This window comes from Takifugu rubripes, chromosome 8, assembly GCF_901000725.2.
Source record: "Takifugu rubripes chromosome 8, fTakRub1.2, whole genome shotgun sequence".
In the NCBI taxonomy this organism is placed as follows: Eukaryota; Metazoa; Chordata; class Actinopteri; order Tetraodontiformes; family Tetraodontidae; genus Takifugu; species Takifugu rubripes.
In genome coordinates, this window is record NC_042292.1 from 5400700 (window position 1) to 5419322 (window position 18623).

Sequence of the window (18623 nt, forward strand, 5' to 3'; positions counted from 1 at the left end):
TGAGCTGACGGCCTACAAGATTTAAAAATGTACAAACGTTTTACTAGTCCAGATCCTGATTGTACAATTAGGAAAACAGTTATCAACTAGCAAAATCATCGTTTTTCTGCATGGACATTCACTGATTGATAATGGCTTCTTTTTTTCACCATCCACCAATATAAAATTCCAAATGAAGCATAGAGCTATAAATATTTACGTTATGAAATGCCAATGGTAATTTTAATGTGCATTCTGTAATGGTACAGAACCATTGCAGAGAGCGAGAGAGGAGGACATCTTGTAGTTCTTGAATGTGACAGATAGCCAAGTCTGCCCACTGAACTGTGATCTGCTATTCAGTCACATGCTTCTCTCCCCCTCACGGACAGCAGTGTGTGTTTCTGGTTATCATACAGGAAATGTGAGTTGTACAGTTGTATCCTGCCCCCATCCATTCTGTTCTTTGGCTGGCCGGCCAGTGAAAAGCTACTACAACAATCAGTCCTATTTATCCCACCCCCTCCCTCATTCATCGACCACACCTTCCTCAAGATTGGTCCTTTTTTGCTTTAAGCTCAGTCAGAGCTCCTAGATCGTACAGTGGCTCTATGAGTCCATATGCTTTGTCTTTTTAAAAAAATCTCCAGTCTCAGTTCTGTTCTTATTTACGTAAATAGCCTCGTTCACATGACACCTGCTCCCTGTGTCAACCCAGAATGTTTTCCCTCCTTGCAATGTCTCTATCTCATTCTGTTGGGTAATGTTACGTTTAGAGTAGATCTCTGCAGTTACACACAGATAATTTGTAAGTTAAAACTGGCACCACATCATAAATAAATAAATTCATCATCAATTTAACACCATGTCTACCTGAAAAGGTTGGTATTTTGTTCAGAAGTTCTCATTTCAAACCAAGGAAGTTGGTTTTTGCTCCCACACTCGGTAAAGAATGAGGCGAGCTAACCTGACACGATAATTAGGGACACACAGAGCTACACTGTCCTGCAGGCCCTCTGCTGCCAAGTCAGTGTTTGGATCTGAAGTCACTTTGACTCCATACCTGTGTCCTATTACAGTTACCAGGGCAACACACACACACACACACACATGCTGCAATTGAGCCCAAACCATTGACTTCCTCACAATTAAGTAATTTTAAAAAATATGATTTTGCCCCAATTACTAAATACAGTTATAATTGCATTTTTTAAGTAATTCATTTAAATGACTCAGTTTGTTTCCAGAAGCTTTGGTCTCGTATGGGCATTCAGCAGGTGAGCTGGAGTTTATTTTGATAAATGACAAATATATTTAACAAAACAATTGATTATTAAGATTGCTATGCAACACACTGACAAACTGTATCCAGTTATACACAGTTTGTCTTGTTGTTCTTTATCCATTGGGTGTATCACAAACTTACTATTTGAAGTTTTGCATTTTTGTTAATTTTACCCACATTTTATTTTGAAAGTCATCTCAGGAAGAACTCTGTTTCTCTCTTCGATCTGGATGGACAGTTTTTTGTTGCTGCAAAGGTTTAAAAAGTAGAAGACTTGGGTTGCATGAATGAGAGCAACAGCATTTTGATTTAACTCCAGAAAAAATCATGCAAAATATTTTCCTGCGAGCAACCTGACTCCAGACACAAGGTGAGAAATATATACAGTATGTGCGGTTTATCAACCATACCAGTGCTATTATTAGTTCCTCTTAATGATTTTGTCCATTTAAATTAATTTGCTCAAATATCGAAAGTGTATTCTGTTACACCTAAACTGAGCCTTTGGTCAATGACTGTTTATTTTGAACAGTTCTGAATGAGTGCTTTGATATGAAAACATGGCCTGTGTCATGGTGGGTATTGTAGTAGAGTTTGTAGAGTTTTAAGTGAGTCCAGTGTAGGCCACGGTGGGCCGAGAGGTTCATCAGTTCACATGAATGTTGGCTCTGGGCCCTTTCTCCTCCTCCTCACTTTCATTCCTTTTCAGTCCCTTCTTTTCTTACATTGCCCATCTCTACGTTAATCTCTTTCCTTCTGAATGACCATCTGTCTGATCTTATTTCGTTTTTAATATTTTTGTTTGTTCGAGAGAAGGAAAGAAACCCTTCTGAAGGTGTTAAATTGGCTTTTTGCGCTCCTGTTCCAGGATGTCTTGGACCACTCTGTACGCTCAGCTGGCTGGAGTAAACCGTCACTCCACCAGCTTGGGTAAAGTCTGGCTCTCTGTGCTCTTTATTTTTCGAGTTATGGTTTTGGTCGTGGCGGCCGAGAGTGTTTGGGGAGATGAACAGTCTGACTTCACCTGTAACACCCTACAGGTAAGGTGCCAGTTATCAAACAACCCAAGACCTGAATGTTGTCATTCAGCATTTCTTCTTTAAGTTTATATAACATTGATTATTGACTACTGGATCTTTCCAGCCATGGGAGTTTTCTCTTCAGATTTTTTTTCAGAAGTACAGATTTTAATAAATGTGAAAATGAGCCATCATTGTTGTGAATGTAATCTAAACAAGTGAAGATGTAACTTTAAATTATTCACATCAGTAGAAAGTATTAATATTAAATGTATTTATTTTCATAAATATGCTGTAAATACAGTAAAGTACAGAGTTGGTTGAAGTTTTTGAAGTATATTTTCTGTCAGGATCAAACTGTAAAGTAGTTGCGAAGCGCTCTATTTCCAGCAGTGACACATTCTGTATGTCTGTGTCTGTTTTCCAGCCTGGTTGTGAGAATGTCTGCTATGATCAGTTCTTCCCCGTCTCCCACATCCGGCTCTGGTGTCTTCAGCTTGTCTTTGTCTCCACTCCAGCTCTCCTGGTTGCGATGTACGTGGCCTACCGGAACCACGGCGACAAGAAAAAGCTCCTCCAGGTGTTCACTTTGTTATTTACTTTGATGGATGGGTTACTTTGTATAATAGATGGGATGGGGTGAGGAGGGACAGCCAATTGGGAGAAAAAATCTCGAGTCTATAAAACTGGTCCCCATGTTGGACTTTCAAGTGATCACAAGAATAGTTCATTTCAACAAAGTGTTGGAGTCACGTCACAGTGACCTGACCTCAAGCCCAAAAAAACAGGGGTCGAGAGAGTATGTGTCAGGAGGGAGGTCTGCAAAGCTGAGTTTCAAAGGCCTGTTTTAGGAATGGGACACAATTTCCAGCAGCCTGTCATGTGAAGCTTGTGGAATTTTATAAACCTTTAAAACCCTCCAGTACAAAATACACCATGAAACAAGGTATGTGAAATGTTTTCTCTCGCAACAAAAGTAAAAAGAAATAGAAGCTCAAATGAGTAATTATTTATTCTGATGATTTATATTCTTTAAGTACTGATGCTGAACAGTCAAGAAAATGTAGAGAGTTTTGTAAAAAGCAAAAAAAAAAGTCTGTAAAATCAAATGTTTTACAGACTATATAGGATTTTTTGTAACATGAAATAATTTTGTCATATAAAAGTATTGCTTATCTAATTTGTTTGTTTATGGCTCTTTGCTGCCCTGTGCTAGAGTTCTGGAAGAGTTGGCATCTTGAGCAACAAAGGTCAGGAGGAAGAGTTGGAGAGCCTCAGGAACAGGAGACTGCCTATATCTGGTGCCCTCTGGTGGACATACGCCTTCAGCCTTCTGTTCAGGCTCTTGTTTGAAGGAGGATTCATGTAAGACCCGAGCCACTATGCCTCCACCACGTTGCTGCTGCAGTTGGTCACCACGTGTAACCTGTCCAGGTACGCCTTGTATGTGATTTATGATGGCTTCCGGATGCCGCGCCTGGTGCAGTGCGACCAGTGGCCATGCCCAAACCTAGTGGACTGTTTCATCTCACGGCCAACAGAGAAAACAGTCTTCACCATTTTCATGGCCACCTCATCCTCCATCTGCATGCTCCTTAACATGGCAGAGCTTGCATATCTTGTTGCCAAGGGAGTCACGAGGTAGAGGTATTAATCAGTCAGTCAGGTGATTAATTGTTTAATTATTTACTTAACCTATTTTCACTGCTTTAAAAGGATTATCTGTGCAGTTTTAAGCACCGTGCATTTAAAATCCTTGGATTCTTTAAGTGTGTCTTCTTTTATTCCAGAAAAATGTGCGGTCATAAGGAGAAGATCTCACACAGCAAATCCAGAAAAGAGAGGATGCAGAATACAACAAACCAGAAGTTACTTGTCTCGCCATGAGGAAGCAGCACCTCTGGAAGACTCCCAGCAGTACAGGAGGCTGCACTGCCTCTGCTCCTTGTTACTTCGTGTCCAAACCACATTAAACAGATGTATTTAAACTGTTTAATGTGGCTGTTCTGTACTTTTAAATAAGTTTGCACCTCTGAAGAGATAAACTTAATGAGTTTTACGCAGTAGGGGTCGAAAGACGACTGATTTTCCAGTTAGTCAGCTTTGCGTTACTTTTCAGCTTGTCTGCTTACGGCATCAAATATTTGTGAGATTTCAGTTAAATCTAATAAAATCATATTAATCGACACTATACATCAGTGGGTGTCCTCATGTTTGATCTGAGAATGCGTAAGATTAAAATCAGCTTGTGCGTTGTCCTGTGACATTTTAAGGGGAACTTTACTTTAGGGTTGCCTAGGCAATATTCGTGTGAAGTTTGGGGTATTTTTGATGATGATGCTCCCTGCTTTGCTTTTTCCCACCCTTGCTCATCTAACACATGCACGCACACCACCCCCCCACCTCACACAGCCCACAGGCAGCACAGGGGCAGCAGTGTGTGACAGTGGCGGATGGCCTTGGCCACGCGGGACGCAGCGGTGTGCTTCGCCTTCGTGGGACAGGACAGCCTCTCATCTTTCCCCCCCCCCCCCTCTCTCTCTCTCACTTTAATTCTGTGTATGTGCATCTCTCTCTCTCCCCCCCCTCCTCCTCTCACCTACTAATCTCCCCTCGCTTGGTCGCCTCGAGCCCACCAGCGGGAGTAAAAGAAGCGAAGAAGAGAAGTTAGAGAAGACTGGTGCTGTTTGACAGGAGAGCGGTAAGCAGGGTGGAGGCTGCCTGGAGTAACGCTGCTGCTGAGGTGGGAGGAGGAATTAGGGAGGAGGGATTATCATCCTTCCACCTGCTGGATTATAAGCATCTCTCATGCTGCGTTCACGTCCATGTGGGAAAGACCGCGAACAGGAAATCTCAAATATCACCGAATGATTGTAATTAGTATTGTTGTAAAGTGATAATTAGTTATTTCAGTAAGTCTAGGTTGTCAAAATTGATGAAATAGGTAGCTCATAAGATTGTGGTCTGTTTTGGATAAATTTGGAAGCAGTAGGATTTCTTTGGTTTTCATTTTATTGCATTTCTGTGTTTTTAAAAGTATTCTTCCCTTCAGAATCAAACTTTATACTGCATATTTATGAAAGCATAGACATTTTATTCACATTTTTTGGGGGGTAGTTGTAGTGCATGGGTTTTAAGAAGGCTAAAGGTCTGCAGCCCTTTTCCCTTCTTTAACCCTACACATTTAGGATTTTTGTGAATTTATTATAATTCAAATCTATTGTGCATTTTAAATTTTAAGGTTTTCTTGTGCATTGTATACATGCAAACTTTTAGCCATTGATTGAACTTTTGCATTGTGCATCCCTTAAACTTTGCAGAATTGGTGACCTTTTCTGATCTTTTATTAACAGTGTGTGTTTACATAGAAGGATAAAAACGAGTTGTTGGCCATACAGTAACTACCAAAATATGCGTTCATCCATTTCAGATATCTCTGAATTGCTGATGAGACCATCGCCACTGTCGTATCTTGAAAAGGTTTGGAGGGTACGAATGGCAGGCCAAGAGTTAACTGTTTGGGCGGTTTTAGCACAAAGACCTCTGATCCATCAAAAGCACGCGCCAGCCAGGACAATGTCCATCTGGCAGCTTCTCTATTGTCTGTCGAGACAGCTGGTATTTCATCACGTCAACACATCATGTACATTTACACATGCCACCGTCTGACTGGCACATCGATAGACAGTAAATAGTTTATTGTTTTGTCCAAGGGTCTCAGAGAAAGCACTAAATGTTAAGGAAGTGCTGCAAAGGTGGATGCAAACACTCGATGTTGAAATGGAAGTGTTACTAAAAAAGTACGTGTTATATTTCCATCCAGTCTTGCAGTACTTTTTCAGAAATCTGCTTTACTTCTGGCTTGTCACAAGAAATAAATCTGGACTCTATCTAATGAGATCTTATTGGTTTTACATCGGTGGCTCAGATGTACAGGAAGGACGTGTGATACGATAACCTTTAGTGTGTGTATGTGCACGCGTCTGTGTGCGTGCATGCGCATGTACGTGCGTACTCACATGCAAGTATATATCAGTCGATCCGAGGCAAACATTTGCCCTCCTCAGCATTCCTGTGATGTGATGAGTCCAGCATTCACCCAGGACAACCTGTTATCCACTCTTTCATTTCCCACAGATGGACGTCCATTGTCTACCAGCAGGCTAACTCTGTGGCGCACACAAATACACAATTACAGTGCACATACTTAAACCATTATGGGATAATTAATCATGTTGGTGACAGTAATAGTAATAGTTCCCTTTCCATAAACAGTGTTTTTCCAATATATCCTCTTTTTGCATAATTAAGCACAGAATCATTGACTCCGTTAAGCACCTTGCAAAATGATTTTTAGGACTTTCTTGAACATTAACATTCTATAGCAATAATAATTTCATATTAACAGTATTACGAAATCGTGATAAAATGGGTGGCGGTAAGTAAAAGATGTTTGATATTTTTGTTATGTAATTCTGGTGAAACTGTCAAAAAATGTAAGGACTCAACAAAGTTGGAGCACACAGCAAATTAGAACATGATGAAACATTTGATTTGACTTTTTTGTGAGTGAAACAGCTTTTTTTTTCTAGTTCCAGGTATTGTTTTTCTTATGATCTCTGGTCGATGGATTTATCACTGACAATACAACAACATTTTAGTAAGTCTTTATTTTGTTTTACTATATGCTCACTATCTGGAATGAATTTATGTGATGCCACAGGATATTTCCCATCTTTTGGTTTGCACACATCCAGAATCATTTGTTGTATCTTGATACGTTGCGACGGGTGGCTGAATCAGAAATAATCAGGGTTTGACTGTGGTGTAAAAATTATTAACCATGTCTCTTTTGTTCTTGTTTGAAGGTTAGAAAATTAAGTAAAGCATGGGTGACTGGAGCTTTCTAGGGCGGCTGCTGGAGAATGCTCAAGAACACTCCACTGTGATTGGAAAGGTGACCAATTTGGTTTGAAGCAATAAAAATTAATAATACCCACTAAAGTTGTTGTCAATTACTAAACCAATTGGACTTCCTATGAGAACATTAAAGATTGTGGTCTTTTTGAAAGTGTTCAAGGGCTTCGTGGTTCATTTTGAATGTGACCTATGTCCAGCTGAAGAATACTCTGTCAATGATTGACATCTGCGCATTTATCAACTTTCTTTGCAGGTTTGGCTGACTGTCCTGTTTATCTTCCGCATCTTGGTGCTGGGTGCAGCAGCCGAAGAGGTTTGGGGTGATGAGCAGTCTGATTTCACCTGTAACACGCAGCAGCCTGGTTGTGAGAACGTCTGCTATGATGAAGCCTTCCCTATCTCCCACATTCGCTTCTGGGTGCTGCAGATCATTTTTGTCTCCACTCCAACACTCATCTACCTGGGCCACGTCCTTCACATTGTCCGCATGGAGGAGAAGAGGAGAGAGAGGGAGGAGGACCTCCGAAAGGCAGGACGGCACCAGGAGGACCATGATCCTCTCTATCATAATGGAGTTAGCAATGGAGGAAGCAGAGGTGGTGGCAAAAAAGAAAAGCCACCTATTCGTGATGAACACGGGAAGATTCGCATCCGTGGGGCGTTACTGAGGACCTACATCTTTAACATCATCTTCAAGACTCTGTTTGAAGTGGGTTTCATCCTGGGGCAGTACTTCCTCTATGGCTTCCATCTGAGGCCGCTCTACAAATGTGGCCGCTGGCCCTGCCCAAACACCGTGGACTGCTTCATCTCCAGGTCAGTCGCTGCACCATTTACTTTACCCCACAGCTTAAGTACTAGTGATCTACAGTGTTCTTTAAAACATACAGAAATTAAAAAATCCTCACTCACTCACTAATTGATGGGTAAACTGCAGTGCAGAGCTTAATAGACCCGTTTAATAAAAAAAGAAAGATAAGCTGTGTTTTAATTCAAATGATTACCAACTTAACCACCTTTTTGCTATTGAAGGCCCACTGAAAAGACGATCTTCATCATCTTTATGCTGGTGGTCGCATGCATCTCGTTGGCCCTCAACCTGTTGGAGATCTACCACCTGGGATGGAAGAAGGTCAAGCAGGGAGTCACCAATGAGTTTGTCCCCGATGGCGAGTTGCTGCCGCAGAGTGCAGACGAGCACAGAGACATGGAGAAGATCCACGAGCAGACTTCTCCATCGGCACTTGAATGTTTGTCGACATATTCCAGCATGAATATGGCAGGACGCGTAGCTGAAGAAGGAGGAACCTACAGTCCACCCGAGGCCTCTCTAGCAGTAATGTCTTCACCTACCGGTCTCAAGATGGACGGCACAGTGTTCCACCCAGATGACTTCCTGTTGGAGGCACTGCCTCCTTCTTTTTGCAGCAGTAATGACAAAGTGAGCCATGGGCAGCTAACAGAAGTGGAGCAAAACTGGAGCAACATGGCACTGGAGCTCCGCACTCTAAACGGGAAAAACTCCTCCTACCCTCCTACTCTTCCTTCCCCTCCCAACTCCTCCTCTTCTTCTCTTCAGGAGGAGACAAACCCCCCGCTTCCCCAAGGGGAGCAACACTCCATGTTCCCCACTCTGCCTCGTCATACTCCTCTCTATGCTCTCACTCCAAAGGAGGCCCTGGATGAACCCCCTGTTCCCTCGTGTAAGGTTCCGCATGATGATGTCACCGTGGTTACCAAGGCAGAGATGCATTGGCCTCCTGCTTCTGCTACAACAGATATCCGGAAGCCAAGTCGGGCAAGCAAGTGCAGCGTCAGAGCACGTCCCGATGACCTGGCGGTGTAGCTAAAAGACACACTTAAATCGACACAACCAAACACCTGTGCCTACACAAAAACTACATATGCAGTTTTCTCTATAAAACACACACCAGTGTGCCTTCCAGCTAAGGAGAAGCCAAGCTTGTAGTTACATACTGTACATCAATGCTTTTTAATCTCATGAAAATGCATTATGAATAGACGGAAAGAGTTTGGGCAGATTACACCAATGGCACCATGTTAACGCCCGACGAGTCAGTGCAGCAGATCTGGAGTCAATTTGGAGATCATTAAACAGGTGCATCGCATCTTGAGATAAAGCAGAACTTCATCTTAAAATTCGTTTCTATCAAAATTATCAAGTAGCTGCAGAAAGCAGTGGGCAGTATTGGAAGAACGACTTTATAGCGTCTCAGTGTGGGTCGTTTCTTTATTGACTTTGTAGTCAGATTTGTAGGACTCCAGTTAACTCCAGTTATTTTAAGACTGCAAATGGATGCTTCAACTCAAGTTAGATTCTTCTTATCTGTGATGGTTGAGGGGTGTCTGCAAAAGGTGGAAAAGACTGCATGGTCAGATCTGTTGCCTGTAGAATGACTTCTTTTTGCCTCTATATACCACACCGCTAGAAAGAATAAAAGGTGCCACTAAGTGTAGACTTACTGTTTTGGCTTCAAAGGTTTGTCATATAAAAACTGCAGGGGCTCAAAAATACTAACAACCATGATTACCTTGGATGCAAGAATGCCTTTTTTCTTTTCTAAGATAATTAATCTTTACTTTATGGTGAAGATACAACTAGATCAGAGTCTGTGCTACAGACATCCTACTTGTTTGTGGGTGTTTCTGTCTTTGGCTTTGAGTTTAGAAGCTACTAATATGGTCTGTTAATGTTCAGATCAGGTCACTGGCTTGACTTTCCTTGGCTTTAGAGTCATTTTGTTTTGTTGGTGTTGTAGTATTTGGCTAGATGTTGAGGGCATTGATTTTAGTTCCATACTGGAGGTGAACTAAACAAAATGACTATGCTTCCTGTAGGGTGCACACTATATTTTTGTGAACTTCCTTAAATTAAAGATTAAAAAAACTAACTCTACACTTTAGTCACATGTTGATTTTGTTGTGGTGTATAAAGGCAGAAAGGATTTTTTTAATGCATTGTCCAAAACATTTTAGATTTTTGTTGAGTTTGCTCCCGTCAGATGCCACAGGCAGACTTTTACAGTTACAGTGTGCCACATAATGATGGTCAACATAGTCAATGAAACAATCATACAATAGCTAAAATTGATCCGGGCCGCGTTTGCAGCTTCATTTGAAAACAGCTGGACAAAAAAGTGGCAGAAATCACGTTGCATTTTAAAGACTTTTAAAACCAAAATATGTTTTAAATTCACCAAAACATGACCTATTAATTGTTCATTTGGGTTTCTTGTTGATTAGGAGTAATAGTGGCTGTAGCTATTTGCATCTTTAGGATGAGGCCATATATCACTCAGCACACAATTTTAAATGATACTACAGCTGCACATCTCTAACGCAGCGTCCAATGCAAATGAATGCATGGATCTAACTCTATTTTTGACACATGGAGAGAGAGAGCAGTGAAAATTTCAAAAATCAATAGCGAGATCTTAAAGATGGCTGAATACAAGGAGGAACTGAGTGGAGGAGGAGAAAGCAGAACTCCCCTAGACACAGGCCCCATCCTCCCAGTGACTTGTGCAAATCTTTAAAAAGCCTGCATGATTGTTGCTTGCTGAGGTCTGATTGTGTTGAAAAGAAAAGCACCAGGACATGGCAGCACTATTAGCTTTATTCTTGACTGACTTCATTATGTCAGCAGTGTTTACACCACTCAGTTCTGATCGGTTACACAGCTAATATGGCTACCAGTTGGTATTCTGGTCCTATTCTTAGTTTGCTTTGCTGAAGTTGACAGTGGAAAAATATTATAGATCTGTGCCATAAGCACACCTTTACATACATATATTAACAAGCATTTATACTCTCTTGTTAATAGCAGCACAAATAAATAAAGTGATAGTGATTATGGATGATGATGATCGAACTCATGCATAACTTCAGGAACTTAAAGGCAACAATGCCTTTATTTTCTTTTTTTCTTCTTCCTGGGAGTCTTTGGAGGAGAGGTTTGCACTTTTGTTTCTTAATTTTTTTTAATGAAGACCGAAGGTCGGCGTGTTGCGTGGAATTTGTCTATATGCATGCACGACTCTCACCCAGCCTTAGGATGATATTGATGATGAGGAGGGAAGACGGAAGCAGTCCTACCCTGAGATATACAGTCTTAAGGGTTTACAGGTGTGTGTGTGTGTGTGTGTGCCCGTGTGTGTGTGTGTGTGTGTGTGCGTGTGTGCCTGTGTGTGTGTGTGTGCCCATGTGTGTGTGTGTGGATAATAGTGTTTTAGTGTTCCATAATGACATCTCTGCAGTAACTTCAGGGTAAACTATTTAAAGCATATAAATATGTAAATAAAGAGTAAAGAAAACCGTTATCCAGGAGTTGAAAAACTTAAGAAAAGAAAAGGAAAAAAGGGTTAAAATTCTCATAAAATAATACAAATAAATACAATAAAAACAGAGTTTAATTATACATAGCATTAAAATCTTTTTTCTGATGCTGGTGTTTGCAGTGTGTTACAGAAATGTTCAGCTCCTCCTGGCCAGGCCACATAGGGGGACTCTAATTTTTTTAGATTAGCTGTAGATTATTAGTATCTTTGAGACTATTTTTGGTGTTAAAAACAAACAAACCATATATATCTATACAACTTTTGAAATTTCTGGGGTTTTTTTCATTCTTGCCAAAAAAGGACCTTTGAAAAGTACATTTTTGGTGCTTCTTCACAACTGCTTTGATTACTCAAATCTTAATATTCGTGACTCTAACATTCAGAAATGACAAATCAACTGTAGCAATTAGGCTGCTGTGTGGTTTGGGGCAAACATTGTTTTTCGGTATTGTGCAACTGTGTTTCTCTTTGAGCAAATGTTCATGTTGGTCCTTTACATTTTATGGAGGACAGCTAACAGTCTGCAGAGTTTTCTAACAACAGCTGGATATCAAATATAACATTGTGCCATAATTGGTTCATACAGATCATCCAAAAAAAAGCTTTATCAGCAGTCCATTTAAACTAAATCTCTATTAAAATTAAAATAGTGAATCCTGCCCAGAGACCTAACTCAAAATGCTAAGAACTTCTAGATTTTATTACCCATTATCAATTATATTAATTTGTGTTCTTAATTAAACATGTCAGTGGTGGTGATTGTTGTCACTAAAACTGTAATTGGCTGTCTACCCTCATTTCACCCTTGTGTTTGACTTAATGAAAGGAAGGAAAAGTCGAAGATGCAGCCTCAAAGAAGCAGAAATGTTGGATAACACTGGGGTGTAGGGTTTAACTACAAACCAAAAATAGTTCAGGTTAAGATATGAACCCGTAATCTCTTCATGCTTGACTCCAAACAGCCTTTTGTCCCAAAAATGACCCAACATTGAGCATTGTCTGTGAAAGTTTGTTGAAACAAGGTTTATTTGACTCATTTTCACTGCTGGCTGTTCCACAGCTTTGTGGTTTTAACTTGTTTTGAGTCCTTTTGATATGTAAATAAAGATTTGCACATTTAGATTTCGACCATTGTTATGAGGATATGGCGGTGTTGAAAATAGATGATAAAAAGGGTGTCCCGGACGAGTATTAACATATTTTTGTTTAGTCATGGAAATAACACAATCAGATTAATCTTGGAATAACTAGTTACTTCCAAGAAGATTGTTTTTTCCTCATTACAGATTGAAAGACTTTTGGCTACCAAAGTGTTTACACTACAGATGTGTACTGAAAAAATCTAATATTGGAAATTAGAGGTTGTGTGATGGGATTTTGATGGCGCCCCCTGCCTGCAGGGGTGTGCAGACTCACTCCTGTTAAAAACAGGACTCTTGTTGCAAAACGTCGTTGGAAAGAAGTGCCTTTGCGTCTCCGTTTGTTAAAGAACATGTTGATGTAAATGTTCATTTACCTCAGATGTTTACAGAACAGTTACTGAATAAACTTTTTTTGTACCATAACTGTCATGGTTAGCATTTCCTTGTGGATTATCTCGTCAATGGATCATGCTGATTTTGCAAGTTAAAGCTTTCCGAAATGACTTTAACTGTCAAACAGTCAATGTAAGATGGCACAAATGTGTTGGATACAGTTAGCATCTTAGCTGCTAAATTATACATTACTACACAATAAAACACACACAATAAAAATAATGGTGCTTGGCTATTAATTGAAATTAATTACTGCATCGTTTATCTGCTTTTTTATTCATCTGATTTACCTCTAGTGTGTGTGTGTGTGTGTGTGTGTGTGTGTGTGTGTGTGTGTGTGTGAGTGTGAGTGTGAGTGTGTGTGTGTGTGTGTGTGTGTGTGTGTGAGTGTGTGTGTGTGTGTGTGTGTGTGAGTGTGTGCGCGTCCACATGCCGTAAACCAGGACTCTCTGCTGAGTCCAGCATTTTTCTTTATGCCTGCTGAATGTCCGAGGGATTTTAGCTGAACAAATAGTTCCCCAGGGACTGAAAGGCAGTGAACACATTGAACGACTATCGTGACCTCTGGGCTGCTATCAATGTGAAAATGTAACAGTAATGTATATTACGATGATTCTACATGCCAGCATTAAGAAATGTATCCTGATCCTCTTTTATGTTTTGCTCCCCAGTCTAAAAAGAATAGACAATATCTTCTAATCAGAATTCTTAGAAGAAAAACGAAATACTTAAAATCCGCTGCTGTAGATTTATAAGGAAAGAAAATGTCCCCCTCTGATGTACGTACTTTATAAAGTTCACATTTTCCTTCAACAATGCAACAGTTGCTGGGCCCAAAAGCCTCAAGCACTAAGCTGTAGTTTATGAATGATGACCTCACTCTCCTGTGGGTCTCATGGTTTCAGCATATCTTCGTACTGTTATAATTATGGGTAATTCCGAGGTAATGAGAGTTACGGGAGGCGATGAAAGAGCTCCCTTTTGTTTATGACTCCACTTAAATTATGAAAATAATATTGCTGATGAAGAAATGAGCTGAAGATACTGGACTAGGTTGTGGAAACATTCAGTCATTGCAGTAACAGATTTTTTTACCTTGTTTTTTTTATTGAACATTTTCAAAACTATAACAATCCAACACAATGCATATGCGGGTTTTATGAAATATGTAGCATGTAGAAAATCCAAGATACATCAACAGCAATGATCTCAAATTAGGTCTAACAATTCCAGCAGTCTTACTGTGATTTCCCAGGTGCTCCAGAACTTTGCATCAACAAGGTCCTTCTAACTGTTAATACCAAGGCTTCGTCTTTCCATAGACATATAGTCTGATATCGAAGACTAACATAAGCAGATGGATGCTTCCCAATAGTCAAAAGAGTGGGTTAGTCTGTAGTTGCTGCTTGATTTCCTCACTAACTTCAGCACATACACATACAATACATAACACTAAGCAACCATGCACTCATCTATCTCGCAATAAGAGCCTTTGATAACAAACTTGATAAGAAACATTACAACCATCATCAGACCACCAAATAAGTATATGTGGAAAATCTCATTAGACAGCATTAAAGCTACTGTTTAATTAAAGGAACTGTTTTATTATTGTATATTTACATTGCTTTAAGTAACAGACGCCAGTCTGTATGAGCTGACACTTTAAAAAGGGGGCATTAAGCAGAAGGTCAGGGACATGTGACACTTGTTTATGGGAGACAGACGATGGCAAGGACATGGTAAATGCTTTGTGCCAGCTGGTTCAAGTATCGGGCCTCTGGGCCTATTGATAATAATTCCAAGGTGGAGATGGATGGCTAATAGGAGGGAAAACCTCCTTCTCATGGAGCACAGCGAAGTGAAGAGTGACCTCGTGGCCCTTAGAGGTTATATCATTTCAGGGCAAGAAACAAAGACCTTCAGATGATCCATTGGTCTGCTTTAGAGAAAATATACCTGATGCATCGGGAAAATGATGTCATCTGTCCTTCCCAACAACAAATCTGTTTTAACAAACAAATATAATTACTGATGATGTTTGATCACGGCTGCAGACCCTGGTTGCCTTCATGATTGGCAAATAGAAACAAAACTGCTTAAAGGAAGAATTCAAACACGTTTATAGGACTCTATATTCTATTCAAAAACAAAACAAATCAACAAAACCAGTAACAGCTTCCTTTTAAATAGATGTTTACATGCTGATTGTTGTAAAAGAGGCAAAAAACAGGCCGATTTGCTGAGAGTGACCAGAGAGTTTCAACAGTATTTTGTGCCAAGTCAAATTCCCTGCTTATCTGTTTCTATCTTCAAAGCCACTGACCTTTAAGCTCTTATAAAAATTATACAATTGTCAAATAAAAAAAAAAAAATCAAACATAGGCATTCCTTCCAAACTGTCTGGACGACTTTCGTTCTTCCTTTTGAGGGCTGTTGAACATCTTGTTCTGCTTGTGCGCTGATGAAAATGATACGGCTCCACTGTATGCGTATTCCTCCCTGCAAGAACATGGTAGCAATAAATCAAAACAAAAACTATGGCAGCAAAAGCAACACAAATGCATTACAACAGCTATTATCAACCAGCTAATACGGCCACAAATTGCTGATTGACATGTTGTACTTACTATTGCTATTAAGTTGGAATAATTTTGTTTTCAGACATCCCATTTTGTTATTTCACACCATTATTCGTCTTCAAGCAGATTGATCAATAACGTTTTGAAAAGATTTACACTTTATCAAAAAAAAAGTGTGAGTACTGATCACAGATCATGTGAGCAGCAAAAAAAAGCTTGTAACAAATTAAAGCTGTGCAGAATGTCTGGGATTTGGCGCCGTCTAGTGGCAACTAAATAGTACACACATAATCTACTCCCTTTTCAGCAATAAAATGGATATTTTGTATGTACATCCACACATATTTACAGTCTAGAGGTACCTTGTTGTAGATATGTTTAGAAATCTGCATGTCTGCATTTTTCCCCCCAGTACTGCAAAAGCAACAGATCTTATTCATGTTCTATATTAATGAATACCAAATTTCTGTATTCAAGTCAGTAACACTCTAGCACCTAAGAAGAGGAGTCACATATTTTAGCTTTATATTTGTTCTTGTTTCAAGTAAACATTTAAGCAACTTCCCTCATCTCGAATCCTCCAGACAAGGAGAAGCAGAAGATAAATCCTCCAAGAATACATAGCACTGATCCAGCCCATCCGATGAACAGAGCTGCCCCAAGTTCAAACCTGTGGAGGGATTTTAAAATGTAACAGGAATTTAGGATTTTGATTTCACTTTATATCTTCCATTAAACAAAACTTTGCTTCATTAACGCTTACTTCTGGGCTACAAAGAGGGGGTCAAAAAAATCAGTTGTGATTCTTTGAGCGTATATGGAGCATGCAGTCATGGAGCAGAGGCCTGCGGAAAGAAACAACTTCAACTATTAAAGAAAATGTCAACATATTAAGGATCATTCAACCAGTTTCATACACAGATATTTATAGCATCCCTTGGATTACCAGACAAAATGAAATGGAGGCCTGAGAGGACAGTCAGACGAGCCTTGGTGGCATCTGAACCACCGAGTTTTGTGCACTTCATTCCTATCAAAGCAAGGATGGCGCCAAAAAACCCCAGGCAGACGGAAGAGATCATGAGGCCACGGCACACCTGAATATAAGCTACGCAACAGAGAATGAGAAGAGTAATTCAGGTCTTCGTAAAAAGGAAGGTTTGTCGGCGGAATTTCATATCTAAATAAGCTTAAAGAACTAAAAGCAATCAAAAAATATTTGTCTACCTGGGTTTTGTCAGGTGTCAGTCTACATGTCACATCTATTGTGCAGTTATCAAAATTTCCAGAGGCTTAAAGAGATGAAGAAACTCACCATCCAAAGCCAGCATTGAAGGAAAGTCCTTGCAATTCGACACACCAGTGGAATCAGTCACACATGTTTTCCACAAGTTGGACCAAAAGGTTGCTGTGGTGATGACTGTCCCGTCCACAGAGGACACCTTCCAGTAGTCTGTAGGCAGAGTTGAGGAAACAAGGATCCAACCTGAGATCGTCAGGAGAAATGCAATAATCTCGGTTGCCATTTTGCTCATGTTCTATGAGTCTCGATGGGTCCAGAATTTGAATCAGTGTGTAGATTTTTCTCAAAAGATGTGGGATGGTCAGTCTCCACCTGTCCAGAAAAGCATCTGTGCCTGAGAGCCACTACTTTCAAGTGCATATCATTCAGGGACACACGGTCATTTGTTGTGAGTTGTGTCAGTGAGCTCGGGGTGCACATTAATCATCACTCCACACTGTGAGCAAGGGGATCTGCAGGGGAAGGAAGTCTCTTAATTGGAAGTCTTTGACAGAGAAGGAAGTCAAGATGAGAAACACAGATATGAAAGATTTGTAAGATGGTCTGACTGAAAAGCAGTTCAGACCTTTGATTATTACTTTTTAACTTTATCATTCTTTTTCTTTGCCAGAGCGCAAATTTTTGACTTGACTTTTTGTCCTTTTGTGTGCTTTGCTGCATTTGCCTAATATAGTTTCCAACTGCCACTGTTACTTGTCTGGGGTCAGGCCCTGGGATTCTGTAAAGCGCCTAGAAACAATTTTGATTGCAAAAGACGCTATATAAATAAAAAGTGATTGATTGATTGATTGATTGATTGATTGATTGATTGATTGATTGATTGATTGATTGATTGATTGATTGATTGATTGAACACAGTGACATTATTCAATGCACTATTAACCACAAACCTCAACCATTGCTTTGCCCTAAGCACTATAAGCAGACAGTTTATTACATTTATGGTCAAGGAGTGAATTTCTTGTTGTAGTGAGAGGATTCTTGATTAAACAGTATGTGTTTTAGCTGCTCCCACTAACCCTTACGAACGTTGTCCGTTCAAGGAATAGATGTTTGATTTTCTCATTTATTTTATGAGACAATATTGGTGCTAAAGTAATTTTCCCCAGTAGAGGGCGCCATAGGCCTTACAGCGAACTGGACGCTCACCTGAATTGAATTCGTTGGTATGTGACAAGAAGGAGTTCCCCTACGTTTCTGGTTTATCACAGGTAAAGATGAATAAATTAAACTTTTAAACATCATTAATTTGCGTTAACAGAGCCTATATTTTTTAACTGGCATGCTGATGTGATTAATTTTATGGTCATTATCAGGTTTTATATTACCTGAGTAAATCCAAAATGGCGCCACCAGTTGAGCCAATACATTTCTGTGTAGCTAAAATTAATGGTGATATATACCTGTGGTCGCTGTAAGGGTGTTAGAAGGAATTAAATGAGTTATTTTGGGCAAAAAATGCACAATTCAGTATGTCTGTGTTAATACAGAGCCATTTATCAGCATCCCCTATTTAAATCAAGGGTTTCAGGTGTCAAAAACTAGTCAGATTTCTGTGATATGACCTTAGAAAAGGATTCAGGAAAATATTAACTGTTTTTTAGAGTTTTCTTTCAATGACAGTCAAATGATTCACCATTAG

General features: G+C 39.9%; 3 protein-coding genes across 5 annotated transcripts; 2 read left to right on the forward strand and 1 right to left on the reverse strand.

Annotated features, from left to right (window-relative positions):
* The first annotated feature begins 1514 nt into the window (after positions 1-1514).
* On the forward strand, positions 1515-4476 carry LOC101070667 (gap junction beta-6 protein-like). 3 transcript variants are annotated; one of them, XM_029840971.1, is made up of 6 exons: positions 1515-1634; positions 2133-2304; positions 2711-2863; positions 3500-3648; positions 3718-3949; positions 4074-4476. In XM_029840971.1, exons 2-5 carry the CDS (start codon positions 2134-2136, stop codon positions 3926-3928), a joined length of 684 nt encoding a protein of 227 aa, XP_029696831.1. In that variant the 5' UTR covers positions 1515-1634; position 2133; the 3' UTR covers positions 3929-3949; positions 4074-4476. The 3 variants fall into 3 exon arrangements, with proteins under 3 accessions (XP_029696831.1, XP_029696832.1, XP_029696830.1); XM_029840972.1 differs by having other exon boundaries at positions 3718-3930; XM_029840970.1 differs by having other exon boundaries at positions 3718-3924.
* A 303-nt stretch (positions 4477-4779) lies between these two features.
* LOC101074708 (gap junction alpha-3 protein-like) lies at positions 4780-9488 on the forward strand. The gene is made up of 5 exons (XM_003966473.2): positions 4780-4984; positions 6876-6943; positions 7152-7240; positions 7457-8019; positions 8236-9488. The coding sequence occupies exons 3-5, from the start codon at positions 7172-7174 to the stop codon at positions 9047-9049; spliced, it is 1446 nt and encodes a 481-aa protein (XP_003966522.1). The 5' UTR covers positions 4780-4984; positions 6876-6943; positions 7152-7171; the 3' UTR covers positions 9050-9488.
* A 4764-nt stretch (positions 9489-14252) lies between these two features.
* On the reverse strand, positions 14253-17301 carry LOC101074489 (claudin-10). Its single transcript, XM_003966472.2, has 5 exons — positions 16994-17301; positions 16625-16786; positions 16442-16523; positions 16240-16348; positions 14253-15594 (listed from the first exon to the last, which is right to left on the reverse strand). Exons 1-5 carry the CDS (start codon positions 17211-17213, stop codon positions 15472-15474), a joined length of 696 nt encoding a protein of 231 aa, XP_003966521.1. The 5' UTR covers positions 17214-17301; the 3' UTR covers positions 14253-15471.
* Positions 17302-18623: the final 1322 nt, after the last annotated feature.

Excerpts from the sequence above, each read along its gene's own strand:
- LOC101070667 (XM_029840970.1), top strand. The coding sequence starts at position 2,134 with ATGTCTTGGACCACTCTGTACGCTCAGCTGGCTGGAGTAAACCGTCAC. Across the intron at positions 2,305-2,710 it reads TCACCTGTAACACCCTACAG|CCTGGTTGTGAGAATGTCTG; the intron begins GTAAGGTGCCAG and ends TCTGTTTTCCAG. Across the intron at positions 2,864-3,499 it reads ACAAGAAAAAGCTCCTCCAG|AGTTCTGGAAGAGTTGGCAT; the intron begins GTGTTCACTTTG and ends GCCCTGTGCTAG.
- LOC101074708 (XM_003966473.2), top strand. The coding sequence starts at position 7,172 with ATGGGTGACTGGAGCTTTCTAGGGCGGCTGCTGGAGAATGCTCAAGAA. Across the intron at positions 7,241-7,456 it reads ACTCCACTGTGATTGGAAAG|GTTTGGCTGACTGTCCTGTT; the intron begins GTGACCAATTTG and ends CTTTCTTTGCAG. Across the intron at positions 8,020-8,235 it reads GTGGACTGCTTCATCTCCAG|GCCCACTGAAAAGACGATCT; the intron begins GTCAGTCGCTGC and ends TTGCTATTGAAG.
- LOC101074489 (XM_003966472.2), bottom strand. The coding sequence starts at position 17,213 with ATGAGCAAAATGGCAACCGAGATTATTGCATTTCTCCTGACGATCTCA. Across the intron at positions 16,524-16,624 it reads CCTCCATTTCATTTTGTCTG|GCCTCTGCTCCATGACTGCA; the intron begins GTAATCCAAGGG and ends TTCTTTCCGCAG. Across the intron at positions 15,595-16,239 it reads GAGGATTCGAGATGAGGGAA|GAATACGCATACAGTGGAGC; the intron begins GTTGCTTAAATG and ends TCTTGCAGGGAG.